Source organism: Hemitrygon akajei, chromosome 11 (assembly GCF_048418815.1).
Source record: "Hemitrygon akajei chromosome 11, sHemAka1.3, whole genome shotgun sequence".
NCBI lineage: Eukaryota > Metazoa > Chordata > Chondrichthyes > Myliobatiformes > Dasyatidae > Hemitrygon > Hemitrygon akajei.
Genome location: NC_133134.1, coordinates 47307374 through 47321143, shown reverse-complemented (window position 1 = coordinate 47321143; position 13770 = coordinate 47307374). Strand labels below are relative to the sequence as shown.

The following is a 13770-nucleotide window of genomic DNA, read 5'->3' as shown; positions in this document are numbered from 1 at the left end:
GTTAATTTCTATTTCATTAAGTATTTTTGACAAATAAAATCAACTTCTTGGGAATTTATTTTTATTGACATGGATTTACATGATTGTATAATGCCAGAGTGTGGTAATTGTGGTCACGAATGGACAGTTGATGTTTCAGGTTGAAACACTTCAACTGGAAAGGATCTTGACCCAAAGCCATGACTGACATTTTCCACCATAGAATCTGTATAATTTGTTGAGTTCCTCCAGCATTTTGTATGTTGCTCCAGATTCCTGCATGTGCATCCCCATGTGTCCCCATCGTAGTTATGGTGTGCCATTAAAGGCTTTACATAATTAATTATCAAAATGCATTGTACAATAATTGTCAAAAGGTATGCTGTAATATACCTATTTTAGTTATTGTTCTCACTTAGCTACATTGCAGCTATAAGAAAAATACTGAAAAGTACAAATAAAATCTCTTCTGTATCTCTGGTCCTTCCTAAGGGGTGTGTATGATAGTAATCTTGTTGGTGAATTCTGAGAAGTATTTTTCAATCTGTGAGTGGGAAGGAAAATATTTTTTTAACGTTCATTAATAGAAGATCATTTCTTGCCAAGCCTAATAAAAAGCTGCAAATTAATCTTGACAATCAGACATACTTGGAAGATAATCTGCCTTCTTAGTCATTGAATTAAGTACCGTAAATTCTGGTGTATAAGCCGAGAATTTGGCCCTAAATATTGGTCCTAAAATTAGGGGGTCGACTTATACAGAGGATGCCAACTTTGGAAAAAATGAATACACGGAAGACAGGTCATATTTATTGGCTGTTTTTGAGTCAAATTGGTTCCACTGTTGACGCATGAATTCTTTAGTTTCTTTAAACTCACACCCACTTCAAGCAACCCGCTTCGTCCATCCAGCAGCGTTCTTGAACGTAAACAACAGCCCGCAGGAATTTTCTGAGCAATCTTTGTTTTTCGTCTCAACACAAGATCACGTTCACGTCTATTCATAAATCAGGTGCACCAACTTCACGTACCTCTGAAATTTTCACTGACCTCACAGTATTTTTCGTCCCATTTCAATGCTTGAACTCGAATCATTTCTCTGGTAACAATGTATCCAGACGATCGCTGGCGATTCACCCACTCTAAAACTTTTTTCCCAGTTCTAGCCACTGGCATGTTTTTCCGCAATTTGCATATTTCGTCTTTGGCATTTCCCTCAGCGTGTCCTCTGCCTTTCTCCACTCTCTCACTTGTTTCTCGTTTACACTAAACTTATTAGTATCTGCAGAATTATTCATTCCTTTAGCAAAATCAATAACCTTCAGCTTGAAGCCAGCATCGTATCACATTTGTTTTAATCTTTTGTACATGGTGGTCGCAAACTCAATACTGAGTACACGTACTGAACCCGCCACCCTGTGTTATGTTTTAACGAGATTATGATGGGCGCTGAATGGTTTCACAGGGGTTGCATTTCAGAGGATTCTTTACCATTGGGAACTTAATCTAAAACTTCCCTCCCTGATTTATTTATTAAGAATTCGCCTATAACGCTCTACAATGTGTAGGCCTGTTTTCTTAGCAGGTACTGGTCCACCAAATTTCCAGGGTCCTGATCCGGCAAGGCTGAGTACCGGCATGTGAGAACTTGTGATCTTTTCTGGTTAAATTAAAAACCTCTACAAAAGGGGTCGGCTTATACAAAGGTAACATGAAAATGTCACTTTTTTTAACCTTGAAAATGGGGGTTCAGCTTATACTCTGGAATATACGATAGTCTATTCATAGTTGTCTCACTAATTTTTTAAAAATCACAGATCTTTGATTTAATAATGAATTTTGTCTGTAGGAGTTTAACAGCAGAGAGATTCAGGAAAAGACAGCAGGACTGGTGGACAATGGCAGTCAGTATTTGAGCTAGCCCTCAAGCTTTTATCTCGTCCCATGCTCCTGATTGCTCAAATGCTATTCACATTGTCCAGTGGTCTACAAGAGCAACAGCAAATAGAAATTAACCAATTCTGCTTACTTTCAGAGCAGACTGTGGGCTAGATGGGTAGCAGGTGTAGATGCATCTCTGCCAAAGGAGGTGCAAGGCACTTCTTCCTCCGCTAGCCTGTCGGTCACCCTTGGGCAAGGTGTAAAATCTGCTTAGACCCTTTGCTTGATTAGGGTCGCGTAAGGCCATGAGAGCAGATAGTGGATGGTTGTATGAGCAGCTGGTGCAATTCACAAGTTCTGGTTATGCGACCACCTACGCCAGGCAGACAATCTCTGAAGAGTATCGATGATGGCCGGGGTCACCCGCCTTGTAAAGGCACTGCCCAGAAGAAGGCAATGGTAAACAACTTCTGAAGAAAAATTTGCCAAGAACAGTCATGGTCACAGAGACCATGATCACGCATGTCATATGACACGGCACAGAATGATGATGATAATGATCTAGTAACACACAGATAAAGAGTCTGTTTTCTTTCCATGTTTAGAATTAGAGGTGGCACAGTAGCATAGTGGTTAGCATAATGCTTTTACAGTGTCAGCGACCTGGATTCAATTCTACTGCTGAACGCAAGGGGTTTATGTGTTCGCCCAATGCTCATGTGTGCTCTGTCTGGGTGCTCCAGATTCCTCTTACATTCCAGAGATGCACGGGATGCTAGGTTAATTGGTCACATGGGTGTAAGTGGCCAGAGTGGGCTCGTTTGGCCAGAAGGTCCTGTTACAGTGCTATATCTCTAAGTACAGTAAATAGAAATAAAATAAATAAATTAGAACAGTCTGAAAGTATTCTACAGTGGAATATCTCCAGTATACAGTATCAATGCACTGTGAATTAGAATCATGTTCTGTCTTTTCTTTCATGTTCTTTTATTGTCACATCTTCTGTTGATTCCCTCTGCATGCTAACAGGTTTTCAGCTGTATTCCTGGAAGTAATACAGATTAATCTTGTTAAATGCAAACTGTTATAACAGGATTCTGGCAGAAGAGCAGTCCCATATTTTAGTGAAGGACTTGATCATACGTTTAATCAGAAACATGTGCTTTTTCTCGCTCTCTGTATTACATTGTTCACTGTAACAGCAAATGTGCTCTGCTAATAATCAGTTGCCTTTGTTTAGATTATGTTGGGGTTTCATTGTGGAATGTGGAATTGAGGGGATTAGATAAAAGTTTGTACTGTAATTAGCTTGAAAGTTCTAGCCCTGCAAATGGCATTTTGGAACATGTGCCTTTTTAAGCACCAGTTTCATCTGTAAGAGAGCTGTGCACGTACATCTCACTGTGCTGTATATGGACATAGATTTTGCCAATGATTACTCACAATTTCTTTCTAAAAAGAAATTCCTGAGCAGGAAATTCATAAATAAAAAATATGTTAGAAATGTACAAAAGTGAGAATAAGGAGTGAATGTGCTTAGAGCCTTTTCTAACTGGGTAGCTCAGTTTTGCTGTATAGCCTGTTAGTGACCCGAATGTTGTTTGTGCTACACCTCTTGTGCACCACAGTTAATTAGAGGGAGTTAAGTTGTTACTTCTAAAAGAAGTGATTTTTTTTAAGGCAGCGATAAGTGATCAGAAGAGACAAAAACACTGATCAGTTTATGTCCTGAGGCTAATAACATAGAAATATGTATAGGAAAGCATCAGTTCCATTATACTGCTGACCTCCAGTTATTTATGCAGCTCACTGCCCTGAATAGTTGGCAATGGTATCAGCGGCAGAGTTGATGTAATGTTAGAAAGCTCAATACTCAGGTTTTCTCTTGTCAGAATGGATTGCTGGATCGGACAGCAATCCCTATAATGTTCTCAACTTCTTCCTATCCATTATCCTTCTTGAGGCATATCCTGTACAATACTGTCAGAAAATCCTTACTTTTATGTCTTTTGTTGCTTCTGAACTTGATACACAGCTTCTGTTCTTCTTTACCGATTGAGAGTGGTGGTTAGGTTCAGTACTGTATCAACGTTTTTGTGATGGGAGTTATTTAGTGGCGTATGTGGGAACATTTAGACTGGGAATGATCGTGTGGCCAGAATTAATTGCATGCAGGGATCAGTGACTTTGGAGAGCTGGTGAAGATTAGAAAGACAGGGAGTGATTTGTAAACAAGACTGAAAATTTAAAATGAAAACAAACAAATGCTGCTGAAAATCTCGGTAGACCGGGCAATATCTGAGGAGAGAGAAAAAAACAGAGTTAATGCTTTGGGCTGGTGACCTCTTACCAAAGCTGTCTGATGACCCGCAAGATTAATTCTTTTGCTTTCTTGAGAAATTTCTGGTTAAATTTCCAGCAATGGCAGAAGGCTATGTTGGTATGGGAAGGTCAAACTGAACATTTGAGGCTGTTGGGTATGGGTGGCTGATATTACAGTATGTAATCATGTAGCTGGCAGATCTCACATTCCCTCAGGATCCCAGACTGGAGGCTAGCATCTGTGAAGGGCCATCAGCAGTTTACTCTTTGTCTTGTGCTCTCTGCTGCTATATCAGATGAGGGAACAGACACCCAAGAGTAATAGTTTTGTTAGGTGTCCATCCATTAGACACATGACAGTGGTAGATGCATTGAAATTACAAAAGGAGGAGAGATCAACACACACAAAATGCTGGAGGAACTCAGCAAGTCAGGCAGCATCTATGGAAAAGAGTACAGTCGACGTTTCAGGCCGAGACCCTTTGAGTGGCAATAATGGATGTATGCGAGGGTCTGCAAAGGGAATCAATACAGTTGGACTTTATATGGGAGTGAGGCATGATGGTTGTGTTCGGCTTGAAGAGTAAAGGATGAGGATTTGATCTACCATCAGCAGACCGGGAAATATTCGACAGATTGTATTCAGTTCCAGTTGCCTCATCATAGGAAGGATGTTGAAGTTTTAAAGAGAGTGCAGAACAAATTTACCAGGCTTCTACCTGGATTATAAAACATATCTTAAGGGGAAAGGTTGAAGGAGTTGGGACTTTTCATTTTGGAATGAAACGGGACGAGGGGCAATGTAATGAAGGTGTATAAGTTTGAGAGAAGAAGAGTGGCCTGTGAGGCCAATTCCACAGGATGTCTATTTAAGATGAGTGAAGGAAATGGGTTGTTTTTACTCAGTGGTAGCTGTCTGGAATGCACTACTGGCGATGATGGTTGAGGTAGAATCTTAGTTACATTTAAGGGACTCTTAGATGGACACTTACTTTGTAAGAAAATTGGAGAGTATGGGCTGTGTATGAGGGAAGGATCAGATTAATCTTGTATAGGTTGGTACTACATCATGGGCTGAAGGGCCTGTGCTGTACTGCTCTATGGTCGAACTCTACTTTTGAAACATTGAGGAACTTTGGGATGAGATCTTTCTCTATCAGCCAGGAATGACCTGTCTTCATGGTGGTAAATTTGCCTCAATAGTGCGGCAAACTGTTCCAGCTACTGACTTCTTTGTTAGCACCAACACGCGCCCACATTTCATCCCATTGAAGGTGAAGAGGCGCATTCACTGGATTATGTGGTTTCTGGCAAAACAGCTATTTGTGGTTTCCTATTTGGCAAAAGCATATAAAATGTTTTCTTCATTAGCATTGCCCTTGTTGAAGCTGACATTTTCTGGGACTTCTAAAGGAGTCTAATGGAGATGCTCTGTCCCTAGAGTTTATTTCTTTGCCCACGTGTTACTTACAACTGATGTTTTGTTTCCCAATGCAGTTTCCAGACAAATTGGATGGCAGATTTGTTCTGAAATGTCATATCCCACGGGAACTACAGGACCTGCATTTCCACTCTCTGGCCCTGCAGAAGCATCAGTTATGCTAATAAAACGTGACAAAGATCTACAACAGTATTTGCTGGAAGCAGCATACTCCTACGTTGCACAGGTACCTTTCTCCTTCTGCTGTTAGGTGAAAATGCAGATATGCCAATCAAAGCAATGAGTGGTTATGTGTTCATCCATTTGATGTATGAGAGTGGTAGACGCATTGAAATTACCCAAAGTCAAGGGGGAGTGGCAATGAAGGGTGCATGTGAGGGTCTGTAAAGTGAATGAATACAATTGGACTTTATATGGCAGTGAGGGATGATGGTTGTGTTCGGCTTGAAGAGTAAAGAATGAGGATTTGATTTACCATCAGGATATTAGGAGATACTCAATGGAGTATTGTGTCCATTTCTGATTTGCCTCATTATAGGAAGGATGTGGAAGCTTTAGAGAGAGCACAGAGGAGATTTACCAGGATTCTGCCTGGATTAGAAATAATTTCTTAAGGGGGAAGGTTGAGGGAGTTGGGGATTTCTACTTTGGAATGAACAGGATGAAAGACAACATGATGAAGATGTATAAGATTGAGAGACACAGAGTGGCTAGTAAGGGTGTCAATGGCCAGTTCCACAGTTTAAGGTGAGTGGGGAAAACAGGTTTTTTTACACAGTGGTGGCTGTTTGGAGTGCAGTACTGGGGATGCACTATAATGGTCTCAGTGTGATAGGGGCAGAGGGGAGGGTGTAAGGGACTACAATAACAAGTTGAAAACACAATACAATTAGGAATGAGGAAGTCTGGTTGATGTTAAGGGCAAGCACAGTCTGACCTGTGGGCAAAAGAACAAGCAAGCAGTAAAAGTCGCCTGCAAGGTGTCCCTGGTGGGGGGGTTATCTTGGAGCAAAATGGGGAGTAGGGAGAAGGCCACGAGGTTGATGGGGAGGGCACTGCATAGTTAATGCCAGATGTGGTTGGGTCTATAAGGGGAAGAATTGATGGTGATGAGATTTTCCTGGTGATGCTATTGGGATTTCTTATTCCCATCCTGGTTTAAAGGGTAACCTGAGAAAGGACGTAACCATCTCAGCAGCTTCTGGCCTAGGAACAAGTCTCTTCTCTCCAGTTTACTCTCACCCACCAGTCCACAACCCTGCTCCACTTGCCAGCACCCAATACTGCCCCACACTCTCCGCACCAGAACCTGCCACTGCACTCTGCCTCCACCCCTGCCCATACCCGGCACCCCAAACTTTGCTCACTGTGTGTTGCTCACCCACATCTGTCCGGACCCCAACACTGCCTTCCATCCCCAACCGCTCGGATTCCCTACCCCTCACTTCACAGTCTTCAACATGATTCCACACTGGCTCACACCCTGGCAATGTCCTCCCACACCCTTCTGAACACCACATTCTCTAAGGTGTGTAGTAGGGTTTTCAGAGGGGCAGTGGATAGGGAGCAGGAGTACATTGGGCTAAGCAGTCTCTTCCTGTAACTGAATAACTCCATGATTCTATTCTGCACTCCCACCTAATCCTCACTGTTATGTTGTGGTACTGGAAAGCTGTTTGGCCGTGAGTAACACACATGAGAGACTGGGAGGTGGGGAATAAACCTGAAACTGCTTATTTTACTAGTAAGCCTTCTACCCAGACTGCCCTCTCAGATTATGCTGGGTACGTAATGCCCAGGAAAACTTGAGAGCAACCCAAAAGAGACAAAATATACATGAATACATAACATATCCCTCCCAACTTATGTTAAAGATTTTCCTCTCCTCCCGTACACAAACCAGCTGCTGAACTACTAGCTTTCAATGGAGTCATCATCAAATTCAAACAACAACAAAAGCATTTTATTTTCTAAACTAAGGAAAGAGGGTGGACTTCCTCTATTCCCAGACATAACCCTGGGGATTGTTCTGCCTCATGAGCTGAGGATGAGTCACTAAACCAGAGATTCAATCTGTCTGGAAACCGACTGTTTTTGTGATGGTACCGATGACCCGGGGATGACACCAAAGTCATTTAATCTTTTGGTGTGTGTATACATCTTGGCTTGGGTACTGCATTGTCAGTAGGAAGCACCATTGTCATTGGGCCATTGTCACTTACAAGCTGTTGAGGCTAAAGATGGTACATCGCTCCTCAATGGATCTTTCAGACTTGGTGCTCTTCATGATGGCAACCTTGGGCCATTCGCTGTGTGCATCCACTACGACTAAGAACATGTGGCCTCCTTCAGGTCCTGCAAAACCTGTGTAAGTCCTCCATTATGGTTCTTCAGGCCATTCCCATGGATGCGAAGGAGCAAGTTGAGGAAAATTTCTCACTTGCTAACAACGTGGGCATACTCTGGCCTCCTCTTCAATGGGTACATCCTGTCCTGGCCACCAGAGGCAGCTCTGGAGCTGTAACAGTTAAAGGAAGTCAGCATTCAAATGGTGCTCGGACCTCCTGGCCTTTATATTGTACTGTTGAGCAAATGGTAACAGAGCCCACTGTTGTATTTGACTCGCAACTAGGGAAGGAATGTCCTTATGTGAACCAAAATTTGACATCAAGGGACGACGATCTATTGGTAGTATAAATTGTAAACTAAAGCGGATCAATGGAATTTATTATCTCCAAAGACAATTGTGAATGCTTCCCACTCAGTCTGGGCATAGATTAATGTCCTTGATGTGAAAGCGATTGGCTGCTGTTCACCCAACAGCAGGATAATTTCCCCCACACCATAGGATGATGTGTCATAGGCCAACTGTATGGGCAATGATGGGATGAAGTGTACGAGTGCTTTGTATTGTGACAAAGTGTTTGGCCTTTTTAAAAACCTCTTCACAGCGATCTATCCTCTGCCAGTTTGTCGATTTATTTAAAAGCTTGTGAAGTGGTTTCAGCATGCTAGCTGGATTAGGAGCAAACTTGGTGTAGTATATAGTAGCAGTCCTAAGAAAGATCTTAATTGACTTACATTCTGTGATGATGGAACCTCCACGATTGCCTTCACCTTTATGAATCCTGAGTTGTCAATCACGTGCCCCAAATATTCAATTGAAGGTCGAAATGACTCACATTTGTCCTTCCAGACTCTTTGCCCAGACTTCTGGAGTCATTGTAGTGTAGAACCAAGGTTTGTAGGTGTTTATGCTCATTTTTCCCAGTAATTAGCAAGTCATCTAAACAGCTTTCTGCCCCTGTCAACCCACTCAGGATCTAGTCGATTGCTCGCTGGAACCGAGGTGATGCCAAATGGAAACTTTCAATACCGGAACGTTCCTTTGTGAGTCACAATGGTCAACAGTTCCTGTGACTCTAACTCCAAATGCATTTGTAATTATGCTTGACATAAGTCAGTCATGCTAAGTGTCCATCCTCTAGCCAATCCTGCAAAAAGGTCATCAATGAGAGGAAGAGGGAATTGTTCAACCGTAAGAACCGGGTAAATGGTTGAAGACTCCAAAAAAAATCTTAGTGACCCATCCCTCTTTAGGCCAGGAGCCACTGGAGTTGCCTATTTACTTACACCTATGGTCCCAATACCTTACTCTGGGCTAGTCTTTCCAATTCGGCATCTACCTTTGGTTTGAGGGTGTATGGAACAGGACTGTCTTCAGGTATTTGGGTGTTGTGTCCAGCGTAACAGTGATTTCCTGTGTGTTGCTTCCATCCCTCTTGTAGACCAGCGTTCCCACCCATTAAATGTACTGCATGCCAGTTGATTTTGAGCAGCAGAGAAGCACCGGGAAGCTACCTTTAAGTGTAGAGTGGAGGTTTCTTCCTTTGTTCATTAATCTTCACTGTGGCACATACTACTCCCCTCACTGGAACAACCTCACCAATGTTATCCTTTAAACTCAACCTCGCCCCAGAAGGGGCGAGATGCTGTAATTTCTCCTTGTAAACTGTCTCGGACACCAAAGATAATTCAGTACCCTTGTCCAGCTGCATCCTCACTGTGGCCCCATCCAACCGTGAGATCATCCAATAGTTGACTTTGTTCCTGAAACAGAAAAAAACATGCAAAGTTTCTTCAACCACAGAGTGAAAGTCAGTCTGTCCTCAGTATGCTCCATCTTTTCACATGTTTTTTTTGTTTTTCCAAAAGTCATTTCTCTTTATTGCAGTGTTTTGGTTGACTTTTACTTTTATATGTCCCCTTTTTGCCACCATTTTGGCACTCTAAATCCTTGTACCGCCATTCTTTTTCTGAATGCCTGATTTTGACACAACGGTAACATTGATTACCTATAGGTGTCTCATTGGGAAGATGTGCACAATAGCTGTGCATCTTTAGCTTCCATCTCCACAGTTGAATGAATCCCAATTGCCTTCTGTAGTGTTAGTCTGATTTCCGTAAGCAAATGTTTCTGAATTGCCTCACAGATCACATGTAAGCAGGGCCGGACTTTAGGCAGGGCTAGGCTAGGCTGCAGCCCAGGGGCCACAGGTGCAGAGGGGCCCAAAATTTGTAGCTATCATCATGGTGGACCAAAAACATACGAGAGTGGAGCACAGAAAAGAAAAAAAGAAACAAGAAAAAGAGAACCGTGAGAAAGAAGCATTAAAAAAGATATCGAAATTGAGAGAATTTTTTAAACCTCTTCTCGATGATGCAACAGTACCATCGCTCTTGTCACAGTCTGATACCGGTGGGCAAATGGAGACTTGTTCAACAGCTAGTGCTAGCACCAGCGTTAGCACAGGACCACCGTCCTTGCCACAGTCAGCAGCTAACATTGAAGAGGCAGAGAGCATGACTGATTCCCGACCACAGAGACCTCCGAACAACCAAGTCGGGCTGCCATTAATGTTAACGTTACCGCTACTGAGGATCCTTACAGCACTGATCCAGCATGCTGGGGAAAGGAAACGTTAGATGATTCCATCCGAGCATACTGGGCTAAGAAAGGGCTGGAGTCCTGCCAGAATAGGGATTTGGATATCAAAGCTTCGGAACGTGTATACAAACAGCAGAGATGTTTTTTCCTCTAAATTTCACTTCAAACGCAAGCTCGTGAATGGTGAATACATATCAGGGCAATGGCTCTGATATTCCCCTCCCACCGGCTGTGCGTTTTGCCGCATCTTCAGTGATGGTAACTGTCAGTCCATCTTTGAAACTGGCTTTAGCGACTGGAAAGATGCCGCTGAGCGCATAGGAGAGCATGAAAATAGCGAACACCACAGGAAAACGACCCTGACTTATGTCACACTAGCATCTGACAGTGGAAGAATAGATACAGAACTGCAAAAACAGTTTGAGTCAGAGTGTGCCTACTGGACCGACGTATTGAGAAGAGTGGTGTCGGTTGTGAAGTTTCTGGTCGAGAGGCAACTGGCTATCCGAGGCTCCAGTGACATATTTGGCAGGCCTGATAACGGCAACTACACGGGCATTCTAGAGGTAATCAGTGAGTTAGACCCGATTTTTGAAGGCTGACCTGGAGTTGGACTTTGTGGAGGAGATTGTCCATTTCAGGGAATTTGTAAGTGGCAAAGATATTTCATCCGCAACAGAGCTTTTATGCTTCCTCAGAGAAAAAAACTTGCAGGTCATCTTCCCAAATGTAAGCATTGCTTTGAGGCTTTACCTGACGCTCCCTGTCACAAATGCAAGTGGTGAGCGATCTTTCTCCAAGCTCAAGCTAGTGAAGAATGGGCTCAGATCCACAACGAGACAGGACAGGCTGAATCACCTTACTCGGATGTCACTTGAAAGTGATCTTGTTTGGAAACTGGATTTTAGTGATCTGATCAAGGACTTTGCTGCGAAGGAATCCAGAAGAACTAGGCTTTAATTTTGAAAAACAAGCATCTGACTTCGTAAATATCTAGGCTTGTGTGTCAGTGCTGTTCCTGTATTTGTGGCGATAGGCTAATAGTTAACTGTTTACGAACTAGTAAGTAATAAGTGGTCTTTACTCTGCAAGCCATACAACAATAGGTTAGTATGTGCTAGATCTCAGTTTTCAAAAAGATTGTTGGAGTATTGTCAAGTTTCCTAGTTTGCCATAGTGCCATCTCTCTTGGCCTTTTTGTCTCTCATTTCCATGTTACTTTCTCAGAACTCACGGTTGAGAAAAATACCTAGATAAAAATGCTTTGGCATTGTTTGAGAAATAAGGCCTATGATACGTGCAGCAATAGCTAAATAAAGATTTAAGATTGGGTGCATCATACTTCGTCTCCCTCATAACTTTACTAAGCCAACTAAGCCTGGGTACATTTTTGAGTGCTTTAGATGCAGTCCTTCAAACTAAGAATCTGCATTACTCTTTGTGCTCCCTCTTAAGGCCTGTAAGTTTATAGCCTACGTATTGTACTAAACCAGTGTCTTGGTCCACAGTTTTGATATTTAGACCAGTACTACCTTTGCTCTTCTTCTTGCCTTTTTTTTGCTTGTTGGAACAGCATTTTACGGTGTCGGCAGGGGCCCAAATGGGCCTCCAGCCCAGGGGCCCCGGCCCTGCATGCGAGTCTTTCATGTAATGTGACATTTCAACAACTGCCCAGGATCATAGTATTCAGACAATTGCTTCAGCACCCCAACAAACTGTGAAATAGACTCTCCTTCCTCTTGACTCCTTTTATAAAATCCATTCCTCACAGCAATAATCAAAGGTTTGTGAGTGGTCCTTTAAGACTTTAACTATGTCCTCATATGGCTTATCGCCAGGCTTTGCAGGTTGCACCAGTCTGCGCAATAAATTAAACATTTTTGCACCCTTCACAGTCATAAAAGTTGGAAAATGTATATCATCTGAAACTTGAGTCACCAATGCAAATATTCAAATCTTTCAAAATATGAACTACATTGCATTGTTTCATTGTAAAGCCCCATTCTTCCAAACGTTGTCACCATTTTCAAATACAATCACATTCCAGAAAAGTTGACTAGTCTTATCCGTCTCTCGCTTCCTCTCTTAGTTGTTTTAATTAATTATCCTGTTCTCGTTCTTCACTCACCACGCTTTCTGCGGCCATTTCCTTTTCGCTCATCCACTCTACATAGAGGTTCTTCACCATTTCCTCACGCAGACTTCTTTTGCCAAAGGGAACAAGACAGTAAATATCGCAGGAGGTCATGTCACCTTGTTGGCAGATGTTGTGTTTATGATACAGGGGAGCTGGGTGGCCATGAATAACACACACGAGAGATGGAAGGTGAGGAACAAATGTGCAGCTGATTATTTTTACCTGTAAGTCATCAGCCCAGAATTCCTATCACATTACGTTCAGTACATAACCCACAGAGTCAAAACAACCGGCAAGCATTAATATATATTTTACACCCACCACTGCTCAGAGGCAGGCCCTGCCCCCATCATTCTAAAGAGATTAAAGATTAAAAATTAGTTGTTTGTCCTATGTACGTTAAAACATACAGAGAATTTTGAGTCAGCAGCCAACGCTCCACCTTACCTTTTTCATGTTTCCTCCCTCCTTCAAACCAGGCCCTCACACTTTGATTCCCCCATAACAGCATCTTTTAACTCGACCTTCAAACTATAAAAAGATTCGACTACTGTACTTAATTGCCAGTCTCTTTCTGACCCAGTTAATAGGGGAATGACAGAAAGGAAATCGAAGCTGACAAAAAGGGAATGAGGTGCCAGAGGAAGTGGTAGAGATGGGTACCATTCTGCTTAAAAGACATTTAGACAGATACCTGGACAGGAAGGGCTACAGGTCAAACACGGGCAAATGAGACTAGCTCAGAAAGGTACTTTGGTCAGCATGAATGGGTTGGGCTGAGGGACCTGCATCCATGATGTATAACTCCTTGGCATGTGTCAAAAACACATGTTATTATTCAAGTAATTTCCTCATCCATTTTCAAAAGATGGAGGTAGTTAAAATCAGGGCCATCATAAACACCACAATTATTTTCTAATGATATTACAAAAGATCACAGCAGGGAACTTGCAGACCATGAGAATACCGTTCAATTTTGTAAAATAGTCTTATAAATGGACAAATGTCACTTCTTGATGGTCAAAAATAATCCCCTGTGGTTTTCTAATGAGATTGCAGCTT

The 13770-nt window shown here is 42.4% G+C and overlaps 1 protein-coding gene across 1 annotated transcript in view; it reads left to right on the top strand.

The window, feature by feature from the left end:
* LOC140735572 (uncharacterized) overlaps positions 1-13770 on the top strand; it is a 288689-nt gene that overhangs the window by 110589 nt on the left and 164330 nt on the right. The window contains exon 21 of the mRNA XM_073060773.1: positions 5680-5849. Within this exon, the coding sequence (XP_072916874.1) occupies positions 5680-5849 (170 nt within the window). The remainder of the gene's footprint in view (positions 1-5679; positions 5850-13770) is intronic.